The sequence below is a fragment of the Equus przewalskii genome, chromosome 3 (genome assembly GCF_037783145.1).
Source record: "Equus przewalskii isolate Varuska chromosome 3, EquPr2, whole genome shotgun sequence".
Taxonomy (NCBI): domain Eukaryota; kingdom Metazoa; phylum Chordata; class Mammalia; order Perissodactyla; family Equidae; genus Equus; species Equus przewalskii.
This window is the reverse complement of record NC_091833.1, coordinates 88,037,907-88,051,036: the sequence shown is the minus strand read 5'-3', so window position 1 is coordinate 88,051,036 and position 13,130 is coordinate 88,037,907. Positions and strand designations below refer to the sequence as shown.

Below are 13,130 nucleotides of genomic sequence, written 5' to 3'. Positions count from 1 at the left end.
TTTAATTTTCTCTAAGCCAATCAGATTCCTACCCAATGTTGAAAAGAGAAAGGCGTTTCAAAACTTTCAGACACTTGGGCAAAAGATGCACTTTCATAGTCTAAATAATGAAGCACAAATATATGGCAGGGGACGATACTTGGGCAAAAGCTGCCAGGTCCAAAGTCTAAAGAGAAGAAATTAGAGCTCCTTTGCCTGTCCACTTTAGCTGGTCCATTTAGCTGGCATGTTAAGGCCTTGAAAAAAACTACCTCGCATATCTCATCCCTTCCAGCCCAGAACCTGAAGATAAAAAAGAGAGATGACACATAGGCTCACGCAAAAGTCTTGCGTGGACTTTACAAGAGTATTCGTCCCATGAGCCAATTCCCGCCTGCTTCTACAGAACATGCAGCGCCTTTTTTTCTTGAACTACTTGGCAACCCCTCCGGACAGCTTTGGCTTTTTAATAACCCAGAGGGGAGAGAGAGAGAGGGAGGGGCTTTACGCAGGCGCCTTTCAGAACTCACGGAGCCCGCCTCCCGCGGGCGAGTCTCCAGGTCTCATCCAATCAGAGCCCAACCAGGAAGCCGGGGCGCAGCAAGGCCTCGCGAAGCTCAGCATCCCCCGGCCTAGCTCCGCTGGCATCACGTGACAACAGTCCACGCCTTCCGCCCTCCTCCGCGGAGTACCCCCGGGCTCCTCCCTCAGCTGACGCTCGCTGATTGGTCGCTGCTCGCGCGGTCTCCTGGGTGACGGGAACGCGGTAGCCTTCTAGGAGGAGACCCGGTGCGCCTGCGCACTTACTAGATCGTGCGGCCGCTGAAGCCTTGAGATGAAGGTAAATAACTTACAAACCCTGGGGGGCGGGAAGATGCGACCACCGGCCCCTCCGTTAGCCCGCCGAGCGTGGCGTTGCGGACAGGGCCTTGTGAACCCCCTCACTCCTCCAGAGTGCGTGAGGAGTGGGGAAGAGAGCAGGGTGACCAGGGAGGGAAAGAGCTGGGGCGAAGTTGAAGGAAGGAGGGAAAAGGAAAGAAGATGGGAGAAGAGGAGAAGGCGGAGAGGGAGGCCTCTCATTTCTGGGACGGCGATCGGAGTTGAAGCGGTGCTGCAAGAGGGAACCCCGCCACGGCCGGAAATGAGCAGACTGGGTGTAGAGACCCCGAATATCGCCCGGCGGAAAGAACGGGTCGTGTGAATGCTCCCGGAGTGTCACAGTGACGTTGACTTGATCGGGTGTCAGGAGCTGCCTCATTAAAGCAGCTAGACCCCTGGCAAGTCGCGCAACTGCCCAGCGCCCTAAAAAGAGTGAAAAGCCTCCGAAAGAATAATCTCACATTGTATTGCCTGTGACTAGTGCAATTTACAGATCACCTGGTGGCGAAAGTACATTATTTTCGAAGAAATCTGCACCCGCACGCGCAGTTCTTAAACGCTCAAGAGCATCATCAGAGTCTGCACGCACGGTTTCTAGGCTTGGGCTTCTCGTGAACCCCCGCACTCTCCCATCGCAGGCTTCAGCTCTTTCACCCTTCCGCTTTTCCATAGCAATACTCCTCTGTCCTGATCTAGCAAAAAAAAAAAAATGGAAAGCTCAATTTAAAATTTATTTTATATGTCCTAATGCGTCCTCATGGCTGTTAGTGTGGAAATTGGAATTGACTGACCAGTAATCACAACTCACATGGCTAAAGCTCTTCACAATTTATGAAGTATCAGAAGTGAGGAGATATCATTATTCCTGGTTTACCGTTGAGAATTCTCTGCTTGAGGCAATTTAAGCGACTTGCTTTAATTCTGCAGCTAATAAGTAAAAAGCAAAATTTAAACCTTGGTTTTCTAGTTGTGAAGCTAGCACCTTTTCCACTGCACTGTATGGTGGAGCATCTATCTATATAGCTCCTTTGAAGGAAAATAATATGTAAGATCACAGCCAGAGGAGGTCTACATGAAGCTAATGAAATTCAAGTTCAAGGATCCTTCACTTGCCTGAAGGGGTTCCAGGGCAATGTGGTCACAAAATTGCAAAATTAAGATGCTTTTATATTCTTTTTTTTCTTTAAGGGTGTCTTCATGCTCCACAAGACTTGGATGCACCTGTGATTATAGCACACCTCTGTTTTCAATAGAGGTGGATTTCATTTTCTCTCTTTTTTTTAATAGTCTTCTTAAGGTATGCTTTTTGGTGAGGAGAGATTGGTCCTGAGCTAACATCTGTTTCTTCCTTTTTTTTCCCTCCCCAAAGCTCCAGTATGTAGTTGTATATCCTAGTTGTAAGTCCTTCTAGTTCTTCTTTGTAGGATGCCACCACAGCATGGCTTGATGAGTGGTGTGTGGGTCCATGCCCAGGATCCAAACCAGCAAACCGTGGGCCACCAAAGCAGAGTACATGAACTTAACCACTCAGGCCACTGGGCCAGCCCCTCATTTTCTCTTTAATGTATGAAATACCTGTTGATTGGTGTTCAATTTTGAGCATTGGAAGAGTTTCCTCTTGCCATTGAGACCATCAAGCCACCTGTAGTAATATCTAAACTTTATATGCCTAGATGTAGGCAGCACTGTTTAATCTGTAATTTAACCTAATATTAAAATCTGAATTTCTTCATTCAAGCTGTGTGTTCCTAGATGGTCTAAATCAGTGCTGTTTGATATAAATATAGTGTGAGTCTGTGTAATTTAAAATATTTAATAGCCACTTAGAAAATTTTTTAAATAAACAGGTAAAATTAATTTTAATAATGTATTTTATTGTATTCAGTAAATTCAAAATATCACTTCAACATGTAATCAATATAAAAAAATTACCAATGAGATAGTTTGCCTTCTCTTTCATAGTCTTCGAAATTTGGTATGTATTTTGTATTTACAGCACATCTAAATTCGAACTGCCTGCATTTCAAGTACTGAAAATTTGAAGTCCACATGTGGTTTGTGGCTTCCGTATTGGATACCACAATGCTAGATTGTCTAAGTGAAAAGAATGATTTTTCCATTGATACATTGTCCACCCAATAGCCAAATTAAACAATGATGAAATAAATATAACTAATGGGTAAAGGAAGAAAATAATTTTAAAGGAAGTATATGCATTTTGTATTTCTATCAAGGTTCAGATTTTTTTAAATGGCGATTTTGTTATGTGTAATCCCCAAAAATCCATGCCACTAATAATTATCTAAATTCAAGTTTAAATTATTTTAATCTTTAACATCTATAAAACACTAAAATTATACATTTTTATAGAATTAATATTCAAAACCATTCAAAAGCAAAAAAGTTTTATAATAAATGTTCTCCTGTATGTGGAGGACCAACTTTTCCAATCAGATTGTGGTTTTTTTGTTTGTTTGATTGGGTGGTTGATTAGTTGGTTTGTTCTATTGTTGACTTCTTTGGAATAAGCTCTAACATAAGCCTTCGCCATTCTGAATCCTGCTGTTTTCATGATCATGTTCTGACATCTTTTCTGACCAACTCTTAGTTGTATGTTTTGAAAATTGTGTTTATTTTTTAGCGTGTTTTTTCACTGCTAGACAAGACTTGGCTTGGCACACCAATACAGTTTATCTGGCAGAAAACATCAGGAAACTATCTTGCAGTAACAGGGTAAGAAACCAGTGAATGCTTTAAATAAATTATCCTGGCTCCAAATGGTTGTATGCCCACATAACCACAGCATCTATTCAGTAGAAGTTCTTGTGTGATATTTGTATGGTGGGAAAAACAATATTTTCATCTCCATTAACATCACAGTTCATAGAACTTTTTCCCTGGTAATAACTTTTTAGATACAAATTACGAAACTGTCATGAGAGGACACTGAAGTCACTTGGGTGGCAGCTTAAATTTTCTATATACATACATAAATAAGAAGAAACATTTAAATCATATCTTTGTGCTCTGATTGCTTGTAGAGCTGATCATATCGTGAAAATCTTTGATCGCCATGGTCAAAAAAGAAGTGAAATTAACTTACCTGGGTAAGTACAGAGGTCAATCAAAAACTTTTTCTTTTTCTTTTTTTTTTCTGCTTTTTCTCCCCAAATTCTCCCAGTACACAGTTGTATATATTTTAGTTATGGGTCCTTCTAGTTGTGGCATGTGGGACGCCACCTCAGTGTGGCCTGACAAGCGGTGCCATGTCTGTGCCAGGATCTGAACCAGTGAAACTCTGAGCCACTGAAGCAGAGCACGTGAAATTCACCACTTGGCCACAGGGCTGACCCCCTCAAAAAACTTTTTCAAGCGTTGTTTCTTAAAAGATAAAAAAAGTACTGTCTTAAAAATATAATCAAATAGAATTTTATATCTTATATATAACCTGTATCTCCTCTTTTGCTTTTTCCATATGCAAAGGGATTTGTTTTTTTATATCATAAGTAGTGAAATATATATATATATATATAGCATATGAATTAGAGTTTATATTTATAAACACCCATGCATTCACAGGAAAGGTTTAAGGTAGGCTTATAAATGAGTCCATATGAAAGAAATCTTATTTAATTGTAAACAAGCCTTAGTGTATGTATAGGCAGATAAGATAAGCTTGTATTGCTGTGGTATTTCCTCTCTAATTGTTGGAAAACACTTTCCACATACTTCTTTTTTTTTTTTTTTTGAAGATTGGCCCTGAGCTAACATCTCTTCCCAATCTTCCTCTCTTTTTTTTTTCTCCCTAAAACCCCCCAGTACATAGCTATGTATCCTAGTTGTAGGTTCTTCTAGTTCTGTGTGGGATGCCACCCCAGCGTGGCTTGAGGAGTGGTGCTAGGTCCAGGCCCAGGATCCGAACCGGGGAACCCCAGGCCACTGAAGCGGAGCATGGGAACTTCACCTCTCGGCCACAGAGCCAGCCCCCACAAGCTTCTTAAAGAACAAAGACTTGACTTTATCCATTTTCAGGAAATCATTCCAGATTACACTAAACATAACTTAAGCATTTTTAATGAGTCCGTGTAATCATTACTTGTGTTAGTTATTTTATTGATAGTCTCGGTGGTTATTAAGATGTGTAGAGTCCTTCACCTAAATGGTCTTATGCTGCCATGCTTTTTAAATTCATGTCTGCCTTTTTTAGTTTATTGCCACTATTTTTGCAAATCAGGTTGTTTTACTTCTCTCAGTCTCTAACAGCCTTTCCCACCTTCTGCTCTGCTCCATCCACCTGATGCCATTTGGCATTTCCCATTGCTCTCTTAATTGTTTCTGGTTTCTTTTTTTTTTTTTTTTAAAGATTGGCACCTAGCTGACAACTGTTGCCAATCGTTTTTTTTCTTCTTGTTCTTTTTCTCCCCATTGCCCCCCAGTACATAGTTGTGTATTTTAGTTGTGGGTCCTTCTAGTTGTGGCATGTGGGACGCCGCCTCAGGGTGGCCTGATGAGCCGTGCCATGTCTGTGCCTGGGATCCGAACTGGTGAAACCCTGGGCTGCTGAAACAGAGCGTGAGAACTTAATGGCTTGGTCACGGGGGCCGGCCCCTGTTTCTGGTTTCTATATTCTAGGAAACAGAAGTCAAGGTAGTTATAATTATGTCTAAAATAAAATAAGACACAGGAAAAAATTTGTTTGAGTAAATTGTATGAGCTTTATTGCATGATCTCTGTGATGTCTATTTTGGTACACAATGCCCTTATTGTTTTACTTGTGAACTCTTTTGCTATATTCGTCGTAGTTGAACTTGACTGACAAACGATCTCCAGCTAAGTAAAATGCCGTTATGTATTGGCTTTAATCGCCAGATAATTTTATCAACAACTTGAAAGCTTCCCTCTTCCTTACTCCCAAAATCTCTGAAAGGAAAATCAAGATCCCAAAGCATATTTTAACAGTTTGAAGAATAAAATAAAGTAATTCCCAATTGTCTTAAATGTAAATCTGAGTATGGCTTAGCCAATAACCAAGAACAAGAGTCTCAAAATGAAAAATAGCGTTAGAAAAGAAAAGGTTAGTCCTCAAGGAGGTTTTTAAATTATAATAAACATTTTGGAATAATTTTAAACAGTAAAAAAAGTGTTAAATAGAGCATTTTCTATTTATAACTATTTTATAATCTTAATCAAATCACTCTTATTCTGCTAAGATATAAAATGAAAATAACATTTTTCACTCACTAGTTCAGAATTGTTTTCCTATTGTTTGCAATCCTACCTCTAGCCAGCCTTGATGTGTTTTATATGCAGTTTATCTAGATATAACATCACTTCTTATCAGTACTTTCTTTTTCTCTCTGTAAATTTGAAAAAACCTTTCAAAACTTGATCATACAAATTACCTTTGATTCCAGATGTCCTTCATTTGTAGAGGTGCTTAATGAGTTTGTTGTACCAAAAGTCTCGGTTCTTTACAGGATCCAAGAAAATCTGTTAACTTATTAGGTATAATTATATTGAATATAGTATATGAAAATGACATTTAAAATAGAATTTAAATTTTTTCCATCCCCTCAACAACAACAAAAAATTTAAGTTATTGTTATCCAAGCAGTGAATAGTGAGTTGTGTTTCTCACTTTAGAAAGTTTACAATCTATTTAAAATTGATTGATTCGTCTTATTATAGACAAAAATCACAAATAGGTGAGTATTTAAATTTCTTCACCTACTTTACAAAAAAGTATACTGATGTTGTGCTCTCTTTTTAAAAAGTAACTGTGTTGCTATGGATTGGGATAAAGATGGAGATATCCTAGCAGTGATTGCTGAGAAATCTAGTAGCATTTATCTATGGGATGCCAACACAAATAAAACCAGCCAGTTAGACAGCGGCATGAGGTAAGGATAACTTTCTTATTTTAAATCTTCACTTAGAAATATGATTATTTGTAGATTTGATGCTAACAATGCTTACTATTTTCATTATAAAGATACATTGATGAGTTATTTTCTTATTAAAGAAGTTCATTTCTTTTTTTATTGTTATGTATAATCCTATTGATTTTCCCCAATTAATTAGAATAAAATCATTATAATTGTAAAATGTAAATAGCTTCTAAAAAAGTTGCTTTTGATGGAACAGATTAAAAAGTCCAAAAATGAGATAAAACATATATGGAAAAATCTGGAGATGGCTTCAGGCATGACTGGGTCTAGGAATTCTATCAATGCAATCGAGACACTGTCTTTCTCCATCTCGGCTCTTCCTTTCTCTGTATTGACTTCATTCTGAGTCAGACACTCTCCATGGCTACTGGCAGCTATTGGCTTATATCATTCTCTACAGCAAGTTATGATGGAGAAAAGAGCATGCCCCCATCACATCACCAGTGTGCACTCAGTTCCTCAAAAGGTCTTTGAGTGGGGTAGGCAGGGCCATAGAATCGATAATCGCACCAGGTGAAGAGTAGGGTGAAGGGTGGGGCAGTTCCCAAGTGAAAAAAAAATTCTGAGCAGACGGAATAAATTACAGATCTCTGCTAAAACAGAAACTATGTTACCATATGGAAAGGAAAAGCTTGTCAGTATTTACAACTAAAACTTTGCAATTTTGATTTTGGACAAGTTGCTTAACCTCTCTCTAAACCTCAATTTTTTCATCTATATGAAGTGAGTATAATAATAATATATGCCTCATGGCATCATGTGACCCACAAGTGGGCAGGAAGAGATCACACACATACCATAAGATTAGACTATAAGTTTCCAGTTTATTTACCAAGGGATAACTGAACCCAGAGGAAGCAAAGAGGCCAAGCAGAACAAGACCAAACATAACCTTAGCACAGTTTCCCTTCGAAGTGACGCGTGAGGCGTGCATCCACAGGTGATCTTGTCTGCCCAACATGACGTCTTGCCAGGTCTGAGAACCTTCCGATCTTGCCCTGTCCTTTTACACTTTGGAGATATGTCACTTTTCAGAAAGACTTTATATACTCTGTGTGCTTCCATTCAAGAGAATGTTTATAAACATCAAGTACTGGCTTTTGAACCAAATTCAGCATCAGTGAGGCCACATCCTCATCCAGAGAAAAATGCATAATTAGTCCCAGTTGTTTTGAGCTGATGTATCTCTGCCTCCCTCTGTCTGTCTTCCTACAGATCCATTTCCTTACATCATCTCAGAGTTGTTGTGATGTTTAATTGTATGTCATGGCCAAGCATGAAATTAAGAATTGAGTGAATGGTAGATGTTATTGTAATTATCATTAAGGTAAAATCAAGGGTGTTTTAGTATTGATATTAATATTGAATGTCTAAAAGACTTCATGAAGCTATATGAAGCTATACTCATTACTATTTGTTTTTTACTTAATGGTCAATCTATTGTACTAGTAGTTAAAAAACAAAATTTTGCATATCAATTTTTCTTACTTTTTTTCAAACAATTAAATTTCCTTTAAACAATTTAAATTCTATTTACAAATTTAATTGGAATTCTTTTGAGCACTTCAAACATCTTAAATAGTACATAAAATACACTCACATATAATTGTTCTATGATGCCACTTAACTATCTTAGTTTGTGTTAACACAGTGGGTTGAATTTATTTCTTCATTTTTCCTAGATGTATTTTTATACCTTCTTAAGATTAAGTGGTACTTACCCTGATTCTACCTAGGCTCACAGTAGTTATGCACCTGGGATACAGCAGTCTTTCCAGAGAAAACTCTAAATACAACGTCTGGTTCATCAACCAGTTGATTCTTGGTTGACTCATGGGACATGGTTGCTTCTCCCAAGACCATTCGGACCTGAGCCCTAGTCATTCTGCTCAGCTGCTTTCCTAACTGATCTTCAATTGTCATGTCAGCAAAATGTTTTTAAGCCTGTACCTTTCACATAGGTTGCATTTTTTTGTAGCCAGGTGCATTACTCTAGAATAATGTATTCTTTAAGTTTTGCTTGGCCATAAATACATGTGATTATTATACATGGCCTGACCAGTTAACATTATTGGAAACATGTATGCCTTCGTACCTTGTTGTAATTTGTAGGGCCTCCTAGAGGCCTTATCTCCCAAGAGAAGAGAGACGGAATCTGTTTAGTCGGCTCTTCTTTTGAAGACATTTGGTTTCTTGAGCTTCTTGGAATACACTATTTAACCCTCTTTCTAGGTGGTTGTTGTGTGACTGTTAGTAATGATAAACTATTTAGATGGACTAATGTTACACTGCTTTTATTGTGTGTGACCACCATTGCTGATCAGACCTTGTTCTTGTCATACAGTTCCTCTTCTCTCTGATACAATTTAGCTCACTCACAATTCTTTTATTCATCTTTTCTGAGAAGCAGACTCCACAACAGTATTAAATATATGAGATTTATTACAGGAAATGCCTGTGAGGGAACATGGTGGGGCAAAAAGAGGTTAGAAGAGCCATCAGACCACAATGCATGTCTGACCCTTGTGAAGGAGAGAGAGAAGGAAGAAAGGGTGGGTAGAAACTTCTTAGACTGCAGCCCAGTTCTAAGAAAGTTCAACTAGGCCTATGGGGAGACTTTGAGCCAAAGTTACCCATCAAAGGAGTCCTATGTTTTCCAAGGATGGGCCTCAATAGTATTCCTGCCACACTCAGTCATGGTGTGGGAGCAGCCAATGGGAAGGCGTGGCCCTAGCACCTTGAGGTGATAGATTCCCATGCCTAGCAGTTGGCGGCCTTGGCCAATTACACTTTCTATAGTTGGATCTGAGAGGCATATTCTCATGGCTGCCACACCTCTTAAACAGATAGAGGAAAATGCATATTTATCTTTCATAAAAGATATACTTAACAGGAGAAACTTAGCAGCCTGGTATATTAATGCTTCTTTACTTATTACAATTAATTTTTAACTAAACGTATTATTATATTCACCTGTTATTACTACTTTTCATATACTTTAAGTGAATTTTTGTGTTCCAAGTATCATCATCATTTTATGGCCTTTCGCAAACTCAACCTATTTTAATTAAATATGTAATTTTTAATGCTTACATTTTCCTAATTTAGCCAGAGGAAGCTCCTTTAAGTTTACTCTTTTGTTCTTTTATTGCTGTCCTCAACATTCCTGAAAGCAGTGTTGCTTTCTGAAAACAGTAGCATACTGTATCAGTGGTTCTCAAAGTTCAGCTGCATCAAAATTCCCTGGAGAACTAATTATTAAAACACAGATAGCTGGGCGTCACCCCCAGCGTTTCTCACTCAGTGGGACTGGGGTGGCGTCTGAGAACTGGCATTTCTGAAGTTCCCAGGTGACGCTGCTGGTCCTGGGATGGCATTTTCAGAACAACTTTTCTAGACCCATTGTGATTTCTTTCCTCAATATACAGAATGAGTTGCTCTCCAAGGAGCCCTGATTCCCTTTAGTAGGGAGTTGTATAGAAGTTCAACCTGTTCGTCCTAGAATGCACGTAAGAACTGGTGGTAGGGAAATGTGCTTTTCCTTCTGAGAGAGCTACTCTTAAAAGTGACAGAGCTGGAAAAGATAGGATTTTCCCAAGTTAATATATCATGTTATTGGACTCTACTTTTCTTAAAGCTTGAGATGTCATCATCCATTAAGATTTTTACCTTATTTAGAGTTACAACTATCATTAGTAGATAAATTAATAACTATCTCATCATAAGTCATCTTATGAAATCTGAGGTTCCATCATGACTGAATTGAAGTCTATATTCATTACACATTTGTATTTTAAGTCTGACTGACTGAAGGTCATCTTGTTGCATCTCCAAAATGTCTTTAGCACTTACTCTTTGTCCCAAGGCATTAACTTGTAATTTTGTACTTCAGCTTCTCAGGAGATGTTAAAATTATTCATGAAGTACTTTTTTAAAGGATTATTTCGAGGTTGTGATTGTGAATTGTTTAGTAACTTATATCTTAATGTTACAGGGACCAAATGTCTTTCCTTCTTTGGTCAAAAGTTGGAAGTTTCCTGGCTGTTGGAACTGTTAAAGGAAATTTGCTTATTTATAATCGTCAGACATCTCGAAAGATTCCTGTCCTTGGTAGGTTATAGCTGGAAACGCCGCTAAATATTTGAGATGCTTTATATAAATGTGAATTTTACTGCCTCGGATTTCCCTGAGACTGCAAGGGAAATTTTGTGGTAGTACGTCTCCCCTGGTCAAGCCTCACGTCTAGCTGAACTGGAAGATCCCTCTTCATTGCCTACTAAGAACGACCCAGGCCGCGTAGAATAGGGTGCTCTAAGGTCAGCCTGTGCCTTTGGACGCCGGTACATTAATAACATGGCTTGTATTTTCCCCTTTCTCACCCAGATTCTACATCTGGACTTGGAATAGCTCATACGCATTTCGACACATTAGCAGATGGACTAAAACATCTGGTGACTGCTTGGACAGAGCGTATCCCGATTCCTAGTTCTGACCCCTCACTCTCTCCAAGCACCAGTTTAGTCTGAGCGTGGACTATGAGTTACATTTGTTTCGCGGTATATAACTAGAGGGTGTGTGTTCTTGTTTGATCTTCGTGGTTCAGTCTCTTGATTCCCTCAGCCTCTGGTCGTTTAGCATCTGCCTTCTCAATACCCGAGAAGAAAGAGTATTGATTCTTTTCAATCACTGTGACATCATGCTGGTACGTGGTGAAACTAGTGGGCTTAACTACACCCAGGCCAGAAAAGCATAATTTACTGAGAAAGAAGGAATTAAACTCTGGAGACAAGAGTATTCACAGAATACTTCAGAAAGTGCCTTTCAATTAAGGACACTTGATTATTCCCTTTTTTTTCACATATATGTATATCTTTAATATTAATATTTTTGGTGCTCCAGCTAAACAGTAATATCGTTGATTCGTTTGAAAAATTAAAAAATTTTGAGTTACAAAAATCAACTTTCACCATATAAATTAATTAGTTTATTTAACTTCAGTTAGGGATTTTTTGTATCCCCCTTCATCTGTAGGTGTATCCTACCAGTTAACTTATAGGCCCCAGAAATGTTGACACTTGAGGTATAAGAAAATAATTTGTCAAAGCATCATTATTTTGTGTCAGGTACTTGTCATATATACAGGATTTTATATGTGATCTTTGTATTTAATATGGATATTGATCTTGTTCTCAGTCTTATTTATTAACTGTGTAAAATGGACCTGAAAAGATTTAGGTTAATTATATATCTTAGGTGCCTTAGCTAAATATATAGCTGCCTCTGTCGGAGTTGGTTGTGATTTGTGGCTCTGCTTTTTTTTTACCTTTTAAATAACTTACTTTCCTAAAACCAAGCTATTCCACTTTACGTAGCTGCTACATGGTGGCGTGATCTGTCAGTGTTTTACAGTAACTAAAATCTGTTACCTTGCTTCATCTTACACTGATTTATTTTCTTGAACTAGACTAGATATAGGCAGTTCCCACTTTGCATGTTTCTGATGTAAATAATTGTTATTTACTACAGTTTAATTAAATATTGCCAGTCTCCCAATAACATGGTTCAAACTTCAGTTACCATAGTATATTAACTGTGAGTTCATATTCAATAAGTCAATACATGTAAAGTGCCGAGAACAGTGTAAGTAGGCGCTAAACGTGTTAACTGTTATTATTGATGTTAAGGCTAACCTGAGCTCTCAGCACTGGAAGCAAAAGGGTCTTGAGGTATATAGGCAGAAGGAGGAAGAGAGATTTTCTTCTCCCTTTTTTGGGTATAGAAAGAAATTTGTCTTCGGCATCTTTCCACCTGTGTTCATCTACTCCTTTTTCCCTACTAATGCCCATCTCTTTGGACACCATATCCAGTCGACCACCCAAGGCACTTAATCTGTGATCAGCAAAATCTCCTTTATCCCTTTCTCTTCTCTGAATATTCCCTTCACTTTCATGCTCTGGTCTCCTGATTGGAAATACTATCTGTATCCTGACAACGCCTATATTTATCTTTTCCAAACTCTAGTCTCATATATCCATCTGCTTACTCAACTTCTCTGATGAGGGGTCTAGTAAATGCTTCAAATTTAATGTCTCCAAAACTTTTTTGACCCACAGCTTTTCCTCTCACTGTTGGTGACATTTCATTCTTTTAGATCTTCAGGCCAAACCTTAACATCATCCTTTGACTCTTCTCTTTCTCATACCCTCTATATCTAATCTGCCAGAAAATCTTGTAGTATCTACCTTCAGATATCTCCAGAATCAAGTCTGTTCTCACCACCTCTCCTACTTCCACTGTGGTGTGGGCCTCAAACATCTTCCACCT

At 38.5% G+C, this 13,130-nt stretch overlaps 1 protein-coding gene across 2 annotated transcripts in view; it reads left to right on the top strand.

The window, feature by feature from the left end:
- Positions 1-563: 563 nt before the first annotated feature.
- The window catches only part of WDR19 (WD repeat domain 19), a 92,235-nt gene continuing 79,668 nt past the window's right edge, over positions 564-13,130 (top strand). The window contains exons 1-5 of one of the 2 annotated variants that reach the window (XM_008520684.2): positions 564-820; positions 3,500-3,591; positions 3,900-3,965; positions 6,633-6,758; positions 10,801-10,916. In XM_008520684.2, the coding sequence (XP_008518906.1) occupies positions 815-820; positions 3,500-3,591; positions 3,900-3,965; positions 6,633-6,758; positions 10,801-10,916 (406 nt within the window). In that variant the 5' untranslated portion in view covers positions 564-814. The remainder of the gene's footprint in view (positions 821-3,499; positions 3,592-3,899; positions 3,966-6,632; positions 6,759-10,800; positions 10,917-13,130) is intronic. The other variant, XM_070615128.1, reaches the window with a different exon arrangement.